The following is an 18,396-nucleotide window of genomic DNA, read 5'->3' as shown; positions in this document are numbered from 1 at the left end:
ACTTTGTTAACAACTTAGGATTGTAGCATTGAATAAATATTTTGGATAGCTCAAGCCAAAATTAATTTTTTTCCTAAAGTGAATTGCAAAACACCCACTGAAAATTTTCCCCGGCATTCAAAATTTTGTTATTGCTGGAAACACTTTAAATTAGTGCTAACTTGCAGAGGGGCAAGTACAAACTCTACTACTTTGCTGATGTACTCATCATTGATAAAGGTTTATTTAAGTTTGTTTGTTGGTTTGTAAATTGTTTTCATTTCATGTGAAAATATGACTCAATAATTTATTGTACGGATAGGCCATTTCATCAAAGAACTGAGAAGATTATCAGAAATGGGTGACATTTTTTTAGGTATTGACATTAGTTGATAAGACCATCTAAGGTGTCATCAGGTTCTCATTCAAACATTACCAAAGTTTTTAAATGTGCTGTTCAAGCTCTAAATGGTAGAAATAAGTTTCATAAAAATCAAAAAGTGTTAAAGACTTAGCATGTACTTTTAAAACTGTGTATTAGTTCTTGTCTTATAAGATATGAGGTAAATGTGATGTTGGCCTTATTTAAAGGTTGTTTTCAAAATAATTTTTGATTTTATCTTTGAGCTCAAAAGTTGAAACACTCCAACCTTATAAGTTTAAAGTTTATTGGTAGAATATAGCTGCTTGGCCATGTACAGCCACAGTTCTGGATGTTCATGTATTCAAATTGGTTGTTAGAACATCAGGCCATTTAGGTAAGAACAAGAAAGTAGGTACTGTACTCTTTAAGTGGCACAAGCAACTTCATAATATTCTATACAGTCGGCACCAGTGCAAGTCTTTCTGTAACCCAACATTGTAAGATAGCCCATTGAACATCAATGCTTTCATCTACTGGCGGGTAATTAGGTGCACTTAATAACATTGTTAATAATGTGTGATAAATAATTATTACCCAGAATATCTCTACCAGCAAGCTGGTTCAATATGTGGTAGGTATTCTCTTCACTATTTTGAGCCCCACCACTGAACATATTGGTTGCTATCACTACTGAAAGAAATTACTTTGTTTGTTAAGTTACGTTTCTATAGTACTTCCTTTAAATAATCTACAATGATGAGTTTCCTGAGGCTGAGACAGACTATGTAATGTCTTGACTTTTATCCCCTCAAACTAATAACATATCTCTTCAAAATAAAAAAGTTTTTTGTGATTGCATGCGTCTGTCATCACAGAAAAATTTCTGTTTTGCAGCTTGTCTTTTAAGTTTATATTTGGTGAGTTTTTCAAATACTTGTCTTACAACAGCTTATAATTTTGTTCTAGTGGAATGGAATTTTTGGATCATAACATAAAAATTACTTTTGAAACAAAGTCAAAGTGAAAGTTGTGGTTCTCTTGAACAGTGAACAGTGTGGTGGCCCCAGATACCCTCGACAGAGTTGATACTTTGAGGTCTTCTCTCTTACCATATAAAAAAATAATAGATTTGCTAAAACAAGCCAACTTGTCTGTAGCTACAAGTTTTTAGGATTTTGAAGTATTTTTGTACTTCACATAACTGTCATGTGAATCATCAGAATACTTCAACATTTTGTACAGGCATGGAAACGTCATTATTAAAGAAACACATTTTGAGCATTGCCACATAAAATATTATACAATTTTGTTAATAAAAAGAAATCATGGCTTGTTGGCATCCTTCAAAAGAGCTCTTTTTGCCCGTTGCAATGGAGTGCTGCACAACGATGACATTGCCATGCCGCTGTTGACATTTATTTATTTTACTCTTGTTACTTTTACTTGTCACTTATTTTTAACTAATTATTTACTAATTTGCTATAATGGTTGTGATCCGTTGGAAACAAGTGAAAATTTCACAGTAGGTAAGAGTATGTGGTAAGGTATATTTATCATACTGTAGCAATAAAACAAACGACTAGTGTCGTTTTGGGCCCAAGTAACAGAGTGTGTAAGCACATGTGTGTCATCCACTTCTACTTCAATTTTTAGTGGCAAATATTATCTCAACAAATCTAATAGTTCTAATATTGTACTTATATTAATATAGTATTACTTATATCTTTATTACGACTGCTGGCACTAAACCATTGCACTATTGCATTAGACATTTATCCAATCCCCATTTAACTGCATAGGTGAACTTAAACTTGATTAATCTTTAAATTTATTTCATAGAAAATGGGACAATTGCCTGCCCCATATTTCTTGCGGATAGCGGAACACAACTTAAAAGCGGGACTGTCCTGTCAGAACGGGATGTTTGGTAACCTTAACTTTATCCCATTAATGAAAATATCTTGTTTTCTATTATAAATCCAATTTGAAGTAGGATTGTAAGGTTTTATATTTTGAATAAGTTAAAATTCATTATTATAACCAATACACGGTTAAGTAATATGGAAATTACTGTTGCTCTTCAATAACCTGATACGAAAATAACATGGTTATTTAGTAGGAGATATTAGTAACATTACTGTGGTGGTAAAATGTCACCTATTTCAGAAGTTCTGTTTGTTCAATATTTGCACTGTGATGTTAATGGTCTTGAATTGACGTTAAGGAACCGTAATTAATGTTATACAGGAAGTATGTTTTTAGAACAGCAGACGCATTGAGAACATTTTGTCTGTCAGTTAGCAGGCTAAAGTGAGCTTAACTGTTTTTCAAATGGTAGGCTTCTTATAACGTGTTATGAGATGGTCACAGGATAATCACTAGACTAGAGAATCCTGTTAATGACTGTAATCTAACATCCTTTTCTTTAATGTAGTCTAAAGATTTCACGTAATTTTCTCACTTTCTATCATAGCCTGTATAATTAGTCACATTAATCTATTATATAGTAAAGACTTAATTGTGGGTTTTCTGTATTGTCTTTATTCCTTGAAATATAGCACTGCCTTACAACAAAGATTTCAACAAGTGATTTGTTTCATTGAAATTATTCTCTAATTATTCATGTATTAGGTTTTTGTTTTAATAAACAAAGTTACAGAAAACAAATTTGTGACAACCAGAGTAATAGATAGTTGCCACTGACTGGTTACTTGTATTATAAATTTGCAAAATTCATTCAAATTCTTAAACTACCTGGAGACAGTTGGAAGTATGTTTGATTTTGTGTAATTATTTTAATATATATATATATATATATATATATATATATATATATATATATATATATATATATATATGATTAGTTAATTATACGCTTGTAATGGGAAGCAGTCCAAATCCATCTATAAAATCCAATGATATATGGTAAATTAATGACACAAAATCCATAACTTGTTTTTATGTGATGATTGTAACTGTTTATATATTTTGTAATGTGGGATGTAAAATACACCTTAGTGTTCTTATAAACACCATGGTACCTGTCAAATAATTAACCTGTATTAAAGTCAAGTGTCAATATATTTTGTAATGTGGGATGTAAAATACACCTTAGTGTTCTTATAAACACCATGGTACCTGTCAAATAATTAACCTGTATTAAAGTCAAGTGTCAATATATTTTGTAATGTGGGATGTAAAATACACCTTAGTGTTCTTATAAACACCATGGTACCTGTCAAATAATTAACCTGTATTAAAGTCAAGTGTCAATATATTTTGTAATGTGGGATGTAAAATACACCTTAGTGTTCTTATAAACACCATGGTACCTGTCAAATAATTAACCTGTATTAAAGTCAAGTGTCAATATATTTTGTAATGTGGGATGTAAAATACACCTTAGTGTTCTTATAAACACCATGGTACCTGTCAAATAATTAACCTGTATTAAAGTCAAGTGTCAATATATTTTGTAATGTGGGATGTAAAATACACCTTAGTGTTCTTATAAACACCATGGTACCTGTCAAATAATTAACCTGTATTAAAGTCAAGTGTCAATATATTTTGTAATGTGGGATGTAAAATACACCTTAGTGTTCTTATAAACACCATGGTACCTGTCAAATAATTAACCTGTATTAAAGTCAAGTGTCAATATATTTTGTAATGTGGGATGTAAAATACACCTTAGTGTTCTTATAAACACCATGGTACCTGTCAAATAATTAACCTGTATTAAAGTCAAGTGTCAATATATTTTGTAATGTGGGATGTAAAATACACCTTAGTGTTCTTATAAACACCATGGTACCTGTCAAATAATTAACCTGTATTAAAGTCAAGTGTCAATATATTTTGTAATGTGGGATGTAAAATACACCTTAGTGTTCTTATAAACACCATGGTACCTGTCAAATAATTAACCTGTATTAAAGTCAAGTGTCAATATAATATCAAGCAGTGCTCGATTTCTAGAATAGCAGTGACAGAACTATAACTCTCAGGGGTCTGGTGGTATGGAATCCCATAACATGTTGGAAACACAAGTTCTTAAAACAATATTGTTGGTGTGCAAGGGGAAGTTTTCCGTTAAAACCAAAATGGCATATTTTTCGTAGAGTGGGTAAGCATAAATATATTAGAAGTAACGTTGATTAGTTTGTAAGTAACCACCAAAGTTTGGGGAGGAATATATCAATTAACTATCAGTTAGTTCTAAGTTAAAGACCTGTATTGTTATCAAGCACATTTTTGACATTGAATGATTTTTTTCTGAATTCATTTCAGTTGCAATGTCACTAGTAGTGGGTGGAGACAGAAGCATACTCCAAAACAATACCAAAGTATCAAGCTACAACCCTCGTTCAGTGGAAGTACAAAGACATGTGTCGGACTTTGCCGTACAAAGCTCTCCTCTCCGGGGTAGAAAAGCAAAACGAATCAGGTTCCTGTGCAACGGGGATAAATTCTACAAGGGAGTAGTGATGGCAGTGACACCTGAGCGGTACCGATCGTTCGACAGTCTTCTCACTGATCTCACCCGCGCTCTGTCGGACAACGTGAACCTGCCCAGCGGAGTCAGGATGTTGTTCACCATGGACGGGCGAAAGATATCGCAGCTGGAAGAACTGGAGGACGGGAAGTTATATGTGTGCTCAGGTACCGGTGAGACGTTCAAACGTGTCGAGTACTCTGTGTCCTCGTCCAGCATAACCAAAGTGAAACCTTCAAGATCTCTAACTAGACTCTCGCCGTGTTTAAACAGTGCGAGGTCTACGAACAATGTTATCCGTCCTAGAATAATTGTAGTTGTTAGAAACGGAACGAGGCCTAGAAAAGTATTAAGACTTTTACTAAACAAAAGAAATGCACCGTCGTTTGACCACGCTCTCTCAACAATAACTGACACTGCCAAATTAGACACTGGTGCTGTGCGAAAAGTATTTACTTCTTCTGGTGTACCGGTAAGTGACATTGTTTTCCTGATTTGATTTGATTATCATTCCATAGATATGATTTTTCATTTATTAAGTAATGATAAAGACAGAAAAACTTTTCATTTATTAAGTAATCATAAGGCAGGAAAACTTTTCATTTATAAAGTAATGATAGGACAGGAAAACTTTTCATTTAATAAGTGATGACAAGACATGAAAACTTCTCTTTCAACAGTCTTACTGAATAAGGTTCAAACTAATGATATAGATCAACTTCTGGTGGTAAAACCAAATCAATGTTTCTATATACCCTGCAAATATAATACCTGAATATTTTAGAAAAAGATTTGTGAAGAATTATCACACAATTTGTTTGTTTGTATTCAAAACAATACTTTGTGTAAAAAGGTAAAAACACCATAATTAGCCTATAAAAATGGATGGTTCATAACCAGTCTAAACTAACATTTTTAATTAATTTCATCCGTTTATAAATCTTGTGGAGTGGGTAACATACTGTCCATAGTAGATGCCACTAGCTGTGGTTTTATCCAATTGTTAGTACACTCATTGTAATTCATGTACCAAAGTGGCAGTTTCAACTTTACTACATAAACTCTAGAATATTGTTTTAACATAAAAAAATAAGGTAGTTTAATACTACATATGATCTGAGGTTGTTGTTACTACTAACTACTATATCAATGTATGTAACTCATTCTAAATGGTAGTCATAGTAAATGCTGCAGTGATCAGAAATAAACATGAACCCACACTAATAACATTTTAGATGGAAGAACTGATATCTGCGGAGTCTTAAAGCTTCAGATTTGGTTCAGAGTTATATATACAGATTGGTTCTGGTGACAGATCTGAGCTTTTTTTTACCAGTAACTATCACCTTCTATTGTTCAGAATCTGTTCCTTAAATTCTGTAGGATAAGATCTTTCATAGGCCAGTGGGCTAAAGAGAACAATTACGTTAAGTTTAAAAAGAAAATAGGCATTTCTTTTTAGCACAATGCCTTTATTAAAAAGCTAAAGACAAGATTTTTGGATACCAGTAAACTTTAAAGCATTTTGTCATACTTGATACACAGCTGCTCTGCTGCTTGAGTATACATTTTGATTAGCTTACTATGTCTCTTGTGTTAGATTAAATATTTACCCTCCTCTTCAGATTACCTTTTCTATTATATACTACAGAAATCAAAACAGGTAATTTTGAAATATCAATCTCTGTGTGTTTGTTTTTTTTTCTTATCTCATTATAATGCCATATGTTTATTATTGACAATGTCCATTGCTCACAAGGCTTAAAGACAATAAATATTCTATTCTATTCTTTTCTAATTAATAACGAGGCCCAGTGAGTGCTCCATCACCATCCATCACCAATTACTCCACTCCATATATATTCAGTTTCTTCACTCACCTTACATCCAGGTTTTGTACAATGTTTAAAATTTTATACATATGTTACATGTAATGTAATATAGTAAAAGTTTTATTTATTCTTTTAGGTTGTTGCGTTAGAAGATTTCTTCGGTGAAGATGATGTGTTTTTTGTGTATGGAAACGAACGTCTAAGTTCTGACGATTTTGAGCTGGAATTTGAAGGTAACCAAAGAACTATTTTAAAATTAAACAGCAGTAGTTTATAAATATTTAGTAATACTATAAATTTAGGTTTTTCTATTTATCCAATAATACTTATATTATTTTATGTTTTACAAGAGAAAGCTAACTACATTTTGATTTTAAAATATTTATGCCATTAAAGGAAGATAAAGAATAAATAAAATTCGTAATGATTGTTCTTAGAATATTAAAAATTGTTTAGAATACTCATTAACCCATTGGTAATAACCAATACCGGTATATAACCAATACCGGTATATAACCAATAAATATATTAACCAATGACGTAAAGCTCATCATCAGTTAGCGTCGGCATAATTACCTAATTACACAGCACTGCCCCATCATGCTGTTTATAATTACACAGCACTGCCCCATCATGCTGTTTATAATTAGACAGCACTGCCCCATCATGCTGTTTTTAATTTTCGAGTTGAAAAATATTCCTGATATTGATTATTTTTGTATTTGTCTATATTATTATATCAATGGTCAGAAGATGTTCGATTTAGAGCAGGTTGACTCTCTTGAAATCGATTTTTGTGTACCGCTTCATTAAATGATGACGTTGCGGTAAAATAACGTAGTTATTTTCTGAAAGTTTTAGTGTGGGAACATACTCAATGAAAGTAAAAATGAAGTGAGTGATGGAAACTTTAATGACAAAATCTGGAGTGAAAGTGGCCATGAAGAAATGAAAAAAGTTTTGTGAAAAGGCCTAACTTTCAAACTTGGGGATTGGCCAAGGCCAACTAAAAATCCACATAATTCTATTTTTAGTGGTAGATGATCTGGTATAGATTCTATTGTTACTAGACAACTAAATATTTAAAATATAAGATAATAAAATACAATTTTAACATGCTATAAGGCCGTTTAATATTTTTAACTGACCTAAACACCCACACGATTTCCATTGAAAAGTGAAAAATTAATTCGGTACCTGAGAGTAAAAATATTTGAATTTTAATTGGTAGTCAATGGGTTAAAATTTATGTAAACTTTATTTGTAACACATCTGTTGTAATATATTTCTTTTAACCGTTCACTCTTAGAATGTTAGATACTATGCCACTTGGGACTCGTTAATAAAACCATTTCAAGCTATTTTCAAGATTAATAAATCTAGGATCTATGAAAGAAAACAACTGCAGTGATAAGAAGTCATTTGTCATTTATTAGGTGGGTAGACCAGAGGAAATGAATCATTGACAAATGTGATAAGCATTCTCACTAATGAATTAGTAGTGAATGATGAAAATAATGTTGACGTCAGGGTATATACTAATAACCAGTTTATTGTACAGTAAATTTGTCTTTGAAAACATTTCAGTATATCAATGGTTAATATATTTATAGGAAATTGACTGTACAAGTGGAAATTCCATAGATGAATAGTCATGTTTAGGCAATTCATATGGTATCAGTACCTGTTAAGATTTATATGACTTTTATATGAATATGGCACTATAAATAAGAAACTTTCCACCACATAATTTTAATATTTTTGGAAAAAAAAAACAATTACCGAAAAACTAACTTTATGATAAAATTGATGAGGTTTTAATTTAGTAAATGAAATTAGTTTTTTTTATAACGTGTTTAAAGCTCTCTTAGAAAAAAATATGGTTTTGGTGAGATGTTGACCAATTTAGAGAAATAGGTAAATAAAGGCTAATTTAGGATGAATTCAAACCTATTCGCTATCACCATTGTTGACACTGCACAGATTCTCATTATACAATATGATAGTAGGGAATTTCAATGAGTAATCAAAATATTTGACCTTTAACTAGGCTATAGTAAATTTCAAATCGGGCATTTATTGTTAACGTGTGCATTTATTGAAAGCCAGTCTCTTGAAAGATAACACTGACAATTGATAATCAGATGATTAGCACCTGTGGATTTAAAATAGTACAGTATTGATTACACTGGAACTAATTTTTATTATTATTCTCAATTTCTGTCAAATTATTGTTTGGTATCTTATCAAAGTATGCATAGCATCTTGAAGAGCAATTAATAGTTTTATTTTCCTCTAAATTAAATTATTTTAAAAGTCATTTTCTTTTATAAATGTTGAATCTGTACGATTCACGGATTCTACTATTAAAAAAGAACACATTCAAAAACAAGCAATAATCTCCATTTAATCCATACATTTAAAACCTAGATGAGTGGGAATGTAAATTGTACGAATCCTTCAGGATAAGTTTTAACTGATTGTCTTATGTGAATATAGGAAATTATTCTCAATCCATTTCTTTCACAAATCAGCATAATATTTGTTTAAAAAATCGTAAATCCAAAGTAACTAACAGTAAAGATCTAATCCTCATAGTTTTTGCTAAAAATAATAGATTATATAACATTTACATGGAGGATTACATGGAGAGCAGTACTTCCTAGTTACAAAATCTTCATTTATAATTTTCCAAATAGGATATTTAAATATAGAAGCCAATTTGTCTGTAATGCTGTTGTTATGAGAAAAACAAAAGTTTTTCATCTAGAATATAAATTAATTGAAATTGATGTGGTTACTTGCTCCATAAACGGTGCAAAGTTTAGATAATGTAATTTGTCAAGCCATTGACCTACATGGAGCAATGCAAACTATGTATGTCAGAGAATACCTGGTGGTTTTATCTTGTCTGCAGACACTGCATGTAGCTATTAGTTTCTTCACTAAGTCACAGCACTTGTCAGGGAGCTTAGAATTATTGATTTTCGTAATGAATTGAGCTAGATTTTCATGCAACAGTTGGCTATTATGATTGTTTGAAAATACAGTAACTGAACATACAATACAGCAGAGTTTTGAGGCTTTGTAAACAGCAAGGTGGATTATGCGGTAGTGCAATCGAACTTTACATGGAATATGATGGACTTTCTTCCTCTTCAATTGAAATTAAATTCAATGATCGTGTTATTACTACTAGTGGAATCTCCAGGAGGGTTCACTTATGGCTGGTTTATACCTTCCAGTTGAACCTACACTCGTATAGCAAAAACCAATGTGTCAAATCTGGGAAGCCCTATGGATGTTCAGGAGCGACACATAACTAACCGCAGGTCCAGATTGGGGTGCAAGGGTAGATCGATAGCTCTATTCTAATGCAGTGGATGACTGTTAAGAGTTGGTGGATCCCTAAGTGTTAGAGGCAGTTTCTAGCTTCTATCATAAGGGTGTGCATTCCTTGTCTGCTTTGACTGGAGAGGCTGCTATGGAGCTGGCCTCGCCTTTGTCCAAGAAGACATGACTGAAATTAATACTTGAAATCCTTCCTCTTGACAGCTGGCGGCCCCTACATCCAACCTTGCCCATCCAGAATATCTTATCACTCCGGAAGCAGATCAAAAGTTCTTTTAGGATTAAGTGCAATTTCTCAGCTTTTTGCCCTAAGGGCACAACAAAAAAGTGGAAAACAAGAATAGTTTCAGTGATGATCTGAGCCCGAGTAAAACAATCAAGCTAGAATTACACAGTATGTATACAAAAACATAATTGAAGTTAATTTGTTTAAATTAGTACAAAATCCTCTAAAAAATTGGATTTCTAGGTATATGCAGTTGGGAAAGATTGTTAGGTCAATGTGTTAATATATACATAGTTAAAATGTTATGTAAAGAAGTTCTATAATGAACACTCTTTTTCAGAACTGAAAGCAATTCAAGCGCAACGCAAGAGTCTGAGACGAACTGGCGGAGAACTGAAGTCAGGCACTCATTGCATCGATGAATTGGGTAAGTTAAGTAGATCTGTTATTTTATTTAAATTGTTTGTGTACTACTTAGAAAAACATGAACATTTAAACAGTGCCTGGAGAGGGGGAGTAATTTGATACAGAATTAACTTTTATAAATCTATTATTCACATTATCAAAATAAAAAAAAAAAATGTTTTATGTGTTCTATTGTTACCAAGAAATTTTGGTATTAAAACAATTTTAGACTTAATTTCAAGACACTATACTAAAAATCGAATTACTTTAAATTTGCGTAAACACTGGCTAAAATAGAAACTGTAAAAAATAAATTTTATAAAAAAACACAAAGTTTTGTTTTATTCATCTTACTTAACGTGAAAACCAAGAATTACTTTCATACATATACCTATTAAATTTAAACTAAACTATTAACTTAACCCTTCAATGAATTGCGACGTACGTGGTACGTTTACGTTATTCCAATGAGCTCACACCGCGATGTACGCGGTACGTTTTGTGACATTCGATCGTTCGTTCAGCAAATAACCGGTTATTTTTAGACTAATATATTCTAAACACATACTCGTTTTAAAGCTACTGAGTTGAAATATCGAATGGTTAAGTTATATATCGATTTATTGTTATCGATTCCGTTTAGCAAAACAATCGATAGTGGGTCAGCTGATGACAAACAGTCACTGCACAGTTCGAGTGCCGCCGGCTAAAATAGTCGTCCCGCGTGGTTTGTTTACATCATGTATTGTTGTAAAAAATATAACAAAGAAGTATTGAAACCTGCAGTTGTTGTTGAATACTTACTTACTTACTGCTGTGGCTCTTGCTACCCAAGGTGGTACTTCGCCTCGCCAACACACTGCCTCCAGATCTCTCTATCCATTGCCTCTTCTTCCCTTCTTCCCAGCTTTCTTATGTCTCTTCTGATCTGGTCTCGCCATCTCAACTTGGGCCTTCCTGGTGGTCTTCTGCCCTCCGGATTGTTTACAAGGACGTTCTTGACTAAGGAGTTGTCCTCCTTCCTTAGTAAATGGCCAGCCCATCTCATTCTCCTACTTCTCACCTCGGCCACTATGTCTGGGTCCATATATAGTTGCCTCAACTCTACATTATGTTTTATCCTCCACTCTCCATCTTCAAGGGTTGGCCCATAGATTTTTCTCAATAATTTGTTCTCAAATACTATCAATACTATCAAATACTATCAAATATCAATACTATATATATATATATATATATATATATATATATATATATATATATATATATATATATATATATATATATATATATATATACATATACTATATACTATTAATACAAATACTATCAAATACTTTTGTTGTTGAATACAACAAAAATATGGGTGGAGTGGACTTAAGGGACCAAATGCTGGAAAGTTATTTGATGGAAAGGAAACGGGGCACAAAATGGTATCTGAAAGTGTTCAAACGATTACTAAATATAACAATTCTGGAAACACATCTGGAAGGCCAAACATCCAAACAGAGACCATCTCTCTTTTAGATTAGGTTTGATCAAAGAAATTATCGAAAAATATCAACCTGGTTTTCCTAAACAAGTACATGGTAGGCCATCAACCGAGCCACCTCCGTCTCGTCTTACAGAAAGGCATTTCATTGAGAAGATTCCTGCTACTGGGAAAAAATTCAAACCTCAAAGAAGATGTGTGGTGTGTAGTAAACATGGAAGGAGGAGAGACACAGTGTATTGGTGTCCAATTTGTGAGGCAGGCCCATGCCTTGAAGAATGCTTCAAGGTTTACCACACTACCACTAACTTTTAGTGTAAGTAACCAAGTTTTGTTATATCTCGGTCAGGATAAATAATTAATTTATTTTATCACTAAATAGGTTTTTTCTGTTCATAGTTAATGTAAAAAGTTATATAAAATATCCCTATAAGAGTATTTTATAATTTTTATTTTCCTTATAGTAAATAGAGTCAAAATAAAAGAAACCGGGTAAAAAAGTGGTGCAGACTGGGTTGGACTGGACTTTAAAAAAAAATGTGTTGAAGGGTTAAAAACACACAAAAAGTAAAGTAATGAATAGATTTAACTAAATATTAATATTAAGATGGTTGCTCTTCCCTCCAAACAAATACATCAAAATTTTCTTGGCTTTGCTATAATAGTGGATTTTTGAAACTGCTAGGTATATTCGAAAAGGATAATACAATCAGTTATATGGCTGCGGGCAATTTTGAATAATTATTTGTTTTGCATTAAATGTTTAATGCGATGTCTAATTTATCTTACTATGCAAGTTTAATAAATTATATAATCTTTTGAGGGTAACAGGCTATAAACACCACTATAAATTAATGACTTGTTTGTAAGCTATAGAAAATAACAATTTAAACAGAATGGACATATCCTTTTCCGTAGGCTAGACGTTATCTTTTTACATAGTTTTAAGTAAATTAATAATTATTGTACTCATTTATATTTCTCATTATACTTATTCATTAGTATACTTATAATTGTGAAGTATTATAAAAGAATATCTAATTGAAAATTGGATACTATGGTGTTATATTTGCCAGAGTTTTTGTTACCGGGGGCCTAAAATGACTACATTAATAAAAAAGAACTGACTTTATTTGACTTAATATAGTAACGATTATTTTAAAGACAGTTTTATCTTGGCTTAAATATCAAATAGGTATAGCTCTTATCTGGTGAAGTGTGTGTGTTTTGTGATATTATTGACAAATGATGAAATGAAAACCTTTGAAATGGAATGGAATGTATCATTGTTTATATTTCTTTTAGATGTTTGTATACTAACATACCTATGTTCTCTAACTTACAGTAAAACAATGTTAGAGAATATTTACTGCTGATGATGAAAAACCATATTTTTTAGAAATTTTAAATTGGTGTATTAATGCAGAATACTTATATTTTGGGATACAGTGGGATATAAAACTGTATCAAATGGTTGCAGTGTATTTGTATTATATTATCATGTTTCTGTTTGCTGTAAAAATATTAATATCATTTTAAGGTTTTAAAGTTTTTTGTAATATTCTATTTGATATTAACAATGAAAATCATATGTTTATATATTATAGTTCAAACTTCATATGTAATAAAAAATCATTTTTAAATATTTCTAAATTTTTGTTATACATTTATATTCTTACTAAACAATTGTAAGATTTATTCTATTTTCTAAGATATTCCAGAAGAAAAATATACATGTGGAGATTGATTGAGTTATTAATTATTAAATATTTATAATAATTTCCCCTCAAAGTAAAAAAAGAAATCAAGTAGGGCCCTGTTTTACGTTTGGTAAATACTACAATAAATGTACGAAAGAGAATAATGGATATTTTAGCAGCAATTACTTTCAATTAATTTAGTTCATTTTATAATGCAAAACAATGCAAGATTGAATCTAGAAAGTAAATATCTGTAGCATTGCTGTTGGATGTTAGACAATATAAACATGAAGTCGTTATAGCAAACAAGACCTTAGTCACCACCCATGTGCTAGCTAGACTTTGTATCTGTAAGCATGGCAACCTGTTTGCTCCATTTATAGTCACTAGCCTATAAAACCTGTTATAAAAATTAGTTGGTTACATAATGCTAACAGTACTTCCATTTTAAACTTACAAGGGTTTACAATTTGTACTAATATAGTATTTTATTTGCAAATAGTTTAAGGCAATCAAGGCAATGTTTAAGGTTGCATGTACATACGAGTACATGTACAAGGTTGCTCGTACTATCGTAGTAATTCTACCAGATTGGGAGAAGTTGGCCTGAGCAGTTTTTGTATATAATTGAAAATAACTATACAATTAACTGTAGATGGTAATAATATCTGAGTTAGGGCTTGTTTCATACTGATTTATATTTTCGCAAGATATTTAGTGCAAATTTTTGTCCTACAACAAGTTTTTGTAAAGCAATTTAAAATTATCTTTCTAATTATGTTTAATAGTGATGTTACCTATTTAGGTCATAAGATTTCAAAATATAACTCTTAAATTGTATATAACCATAGAATTTACGTTTAACCTTAAAGAAATTTGTAAATATATAAAGTGTTTCCTAGTGAGGAAACTTTTAACTTTACTTTTCAATTTTTTTTTAACTTTTCGATTTACTTAAATTACTTTATTGGCTGAGTGTTAACAAATCCTTTCACTCAAGGGGTAGTAAAAATTTAATTTCTGTCAGTCTGTCACACGATGTCGAGAACAAACTGACCTGTAGTCTTGACATTTTGCATGACGCAACATCAAGTTCAATGTTGGTGCATGTCACTCCATAGGATTTGGCTTTTTACATTGTTTGTTAGGGGAACCATGATGGTAATGAGAACTGCACAATAAATATATTTGTAAATAAATTGAGTACAATCATATGACATTTTATGTGATTTATTAAAAGATGTAGTTAGTGACTTGAAATGCTTTAATAGTGGTTTTAAGGGTAAATTGAAAGACTCAAGTGATATATAACAAATTACTTCAGTATAACAGTTTTAGTTGGTCACTTAAGTCTTTTGTATGATTGTAGGTCGAGGAGTGCCAAAGTTACCAAACAAGACAAAGTCTGTTAAAGGATCCCGTAGACAGGACTCCAACCCCAGCATTCCAAGCAAGGTGCTCAGCAGGTACTCTGTGGGGCTCATCATCGGGGATGGGAACTTTGCCGTCGTCAGGCGTTGTTTTGACAAGTAAGTTTGTTCCTATAGATCTTATGTTAGGATGAATAGAGAAATTGTTGAAGCTTTACCTAAGTTAATTCAGTTTGAGATTTAAGAAGCGTAAGTATGTAAGATTAGCAATCACAAGGAAGGACTATGTTAATTCCTTCATATTCGAATAACGCTTATTAACGAGAATTTATCACAAGGAAAGGTGACATTGAGATGTCCAGTATCAGACCGGTTGTCATGTTTATCACAAGAAAAAGGTGACATTGAGATGTCCAGTATTATACCGGTTGCCATGTTTATCACAAGAAAAAGGCGACATTGAGATGTCCATTATCAGACCGGTTGTCATGTGTTGGAGATTTGTTAGGAGACAAGCAAGATGGTTAGCGGGTGAGGCAGATAATTGTCTATCTGGTAGTAGTTGATGGAAGAAAAATTAGTTTTATAATATTTGTCATCTAAAAATTTCACATTGACTGGACTAATTGTTCCTCCTCATAATTCAAACCAGTACCAATTTTATTTCTTCTTAGAAGTGCAGGTGATCACGTCTTGTCATTTACAAAATAGTTGGATACTATAAACACTGTATTTAACTATGTTTCTGCAATGCTGAAGATGGAGTTAAATTCGTTATTCATCACCAAAACAATATTTAGCACTTTTTTATTAACAGCCTTGCCCTTGAAATGGCTCATGAAATAAATTTTTCAGTATTGGTTTATTGCGATGATTAAATAAAGTAAGATTTTATCATTTATACTAGTTTAGAAATATTTATTCTATAAAAACACTTATGCACCGACATTATGCAAGTTTTTCAATACTATATCATTGTTCTTCTATTTGATGGTGTTTGGTTCAGTTTATTATAAAGTACAGTAAAACCTGTCATGTCCGATATGGTAACAAAAAAAAAAAAAAAAAAATTTGTAAGCGTGAGCTTTATGAGCAAGGAATGCCACATGGAAAGCTTGATCACTTCCTCCCATGTATGTTGATGTCAACTTGGGGGGGGGGGGGGAGGCAGAAGGTGAAGGTGAAGATCTTTGTTTTCCCATAAGAAGGCATTGCCCAAGCTATATTTATAAACAGTGATCTTGTAGAAACTGTGAAATCAGTGTTGTTATATCAGCTTTTTCAAATGTATGTTTGTTGTGTGGTAGAATTGTTATTTTGTTATTTCAGTAAAGTTAATTTCTAATTATTGGTTTTAACTAAAAGAAAGTTGTAATTTTTTGGCACACATATAGCCGTAAAAAAACAATTCAGTGCATTAGTTTAGTCACAAAGTTTTTGAAAGAAAAAGCGTTTTTGTATGATTTATTTATTAATGTCACAAAAAACACTTTGAGCGCAGTATTCAACATTTTCATAATTTTGTAGTGCCTTCAAACTGTAAACTGCTACATCGGTGCATTTACTATTAATAACATAATATGTTTCTCATATCACAATTACATATCCAGTTTAATGATAGCCAGCCTATCACATTGTCACATTAAGCTGGTTCTACTGTTCTAAGTATGGTATGGCTCCCATATGTAATTGAGGCATTACACTGTTATAATAGTCTTGTCTATATTAGTCTGGTAAGAATGAAAATATCCATGTACAGCAAAAAAAACCCACAGATATTTTATGAAGATGCAAGTCTCCAAGTTCAAAAGATTTATTATTGTTATTCTAATTAAAGTATACTATGGTTATTGGTAGGCCTACAGTTTTATTTTCATCTTCCAGAGTGAAGGGTGCAGAGTTAGCGCTTAAGATCATTGATAAGTCTAAGTGTGCCGGGAAGGAGCATATGATCGATAATGAGGTGGCCATCCTCCGCAGTGTCCAACATCCGAACATCATCAGGCTGGTGGCGGAGCATGACACACCCGCCGAACTGTATCTCGTCATGGAACTTGTCAAGGTAAGTAAGATGACTTGCTTTACCAACATTGTCAGTATACTATAGTTTTACATCCTCATTCTAATTTGCAATTTAAATAAATAAAACAAAATTTACTTGAGTTAATTAGACACTAAATATCATGTTCAAGCCAGTAGGAATGGACAACAGGAACAGTTACCGTTGTTAAAAACACTTTTGGAACATATATTTTAAATGGTGTTCAGATAGAGCATTGCATTCTGTATGATGGGTTTCCTTTATTTAAATAAAATTCCTTTCATAGCCATTTTCAGTCACATAGCCAAAAAAGTCACAGAGAACACAGTGAACACAGTTTCTAGCATATGTTTGGGGAAAAACATATGCTAGAAACACAGTGTATTGTGTTTTGTGCGGAAATTCTGTATCAGATTAACAGATTAGGCAGTTGTGTTGTCATGGTGGAATAAAAACCCTTTTTTGTCCACAAATGCACTGTACATCAGAGACAATGAAAGGTTTCCAGGTCCATGTTTGGTGTAATGGTGTTTACTTATACTCATGATTCCCACCCAAGTAAAAAAAATGGTCATCATGACCTTGCATTACTTATGGATCTGCTCTGCTCTTTTAGGCTCAAGGATGACAGATTTTTCCACTGTGATGACTCCATCTTGGTTTGTGGATCATACCCATTAATCCATCACCCATCCATCACCTGTTATCAGATTTTTCATAAAAAATTAGTGTACTGTAACTGTTTGCATTACCCAGCATTCAGTATTGCTTCTGTCAATTGTTAACAGTTTCTGCACAAATTTTGTGAACACTCTCGTCACATCGAAATCTTTAGTCAAAATTAAATGTACCATCATGTATCCATATTTAATCTGCTAGTTCTTGAACTTTAACACTATGATCCATTGACGTCTTCATTATGATTTGTAAGAATCTGACTGAATGTGGTTCACCATCAACCGATGTTTGGCCATCTTTAAAGCCGATGTGCCATGAGTTGTTCATCGCATTCTCCTTAAAAGCCTGATGAATCATGTGAATGGTTTCCACTTTAGTATCATGTAGCTTTAGCAAAACTTTCACTTAGATTTTCCATTGTTTTATTACCTACTGAAATACAACAAGCACTATCTACGCT

General features: G+C 32.2%; 1 protein-coding gene across 1 annotated transcript in view; it reads left to right on the top strand.

The window, feature by feature from the left end:
* LOC124360003 (serine/threonine-protein kinase GL21140) overlaps nt 1-18,396 on the top strand; it is a 35,735-nt gene that overhangs the window by 1,758 nt on the left and 15,581 nt on the right. Inside the window, exons 2-6 of the mRNA XM_046813228.1 lie at nt 4,637-5,313; nt 6,810-6,906; nt 10,591-10,677; nt 15,217-15,376; nt 17,102-17,279. Coding sequence (XP_046669184.1) covers nt 4,642-5,313; nt 6,810-6,906; nt 10,591-10,677; nt 15,217-15,376; nt 17,102-17,279 — 1,194 coding nt within the window. The 5' untranslated portion in view covers nt 4,637-4,641. The remainder of the gene's footprint in view (nt 1-4,636; nt 5,314-6,809; nt 6,907-10,590; nt 10,678-15,216; nt 15,377-17,101; nt 17,280-18,396) is intronic.

This window comes from Homalodisca vitripennis, chromosome 4 (genome assembly GCF_021130785.1).
Source record: "Homalodisca vitripennis isolate AUS2020 chromosome 4, UT_GWSS_2.1, whole genome shotgun sequence".
NCBI classification, from domain to species: Eukaryota; Metazoa; Arthropoda; class Insecta; order Hemiptera; family Cicadellidae; genus Homalodisca; species Homalodisca vitripennis.
Note: the sequence above shows the minus strand (reverse complement) of the source record. Positions and strands in the feature narration are given on the sequence as shown.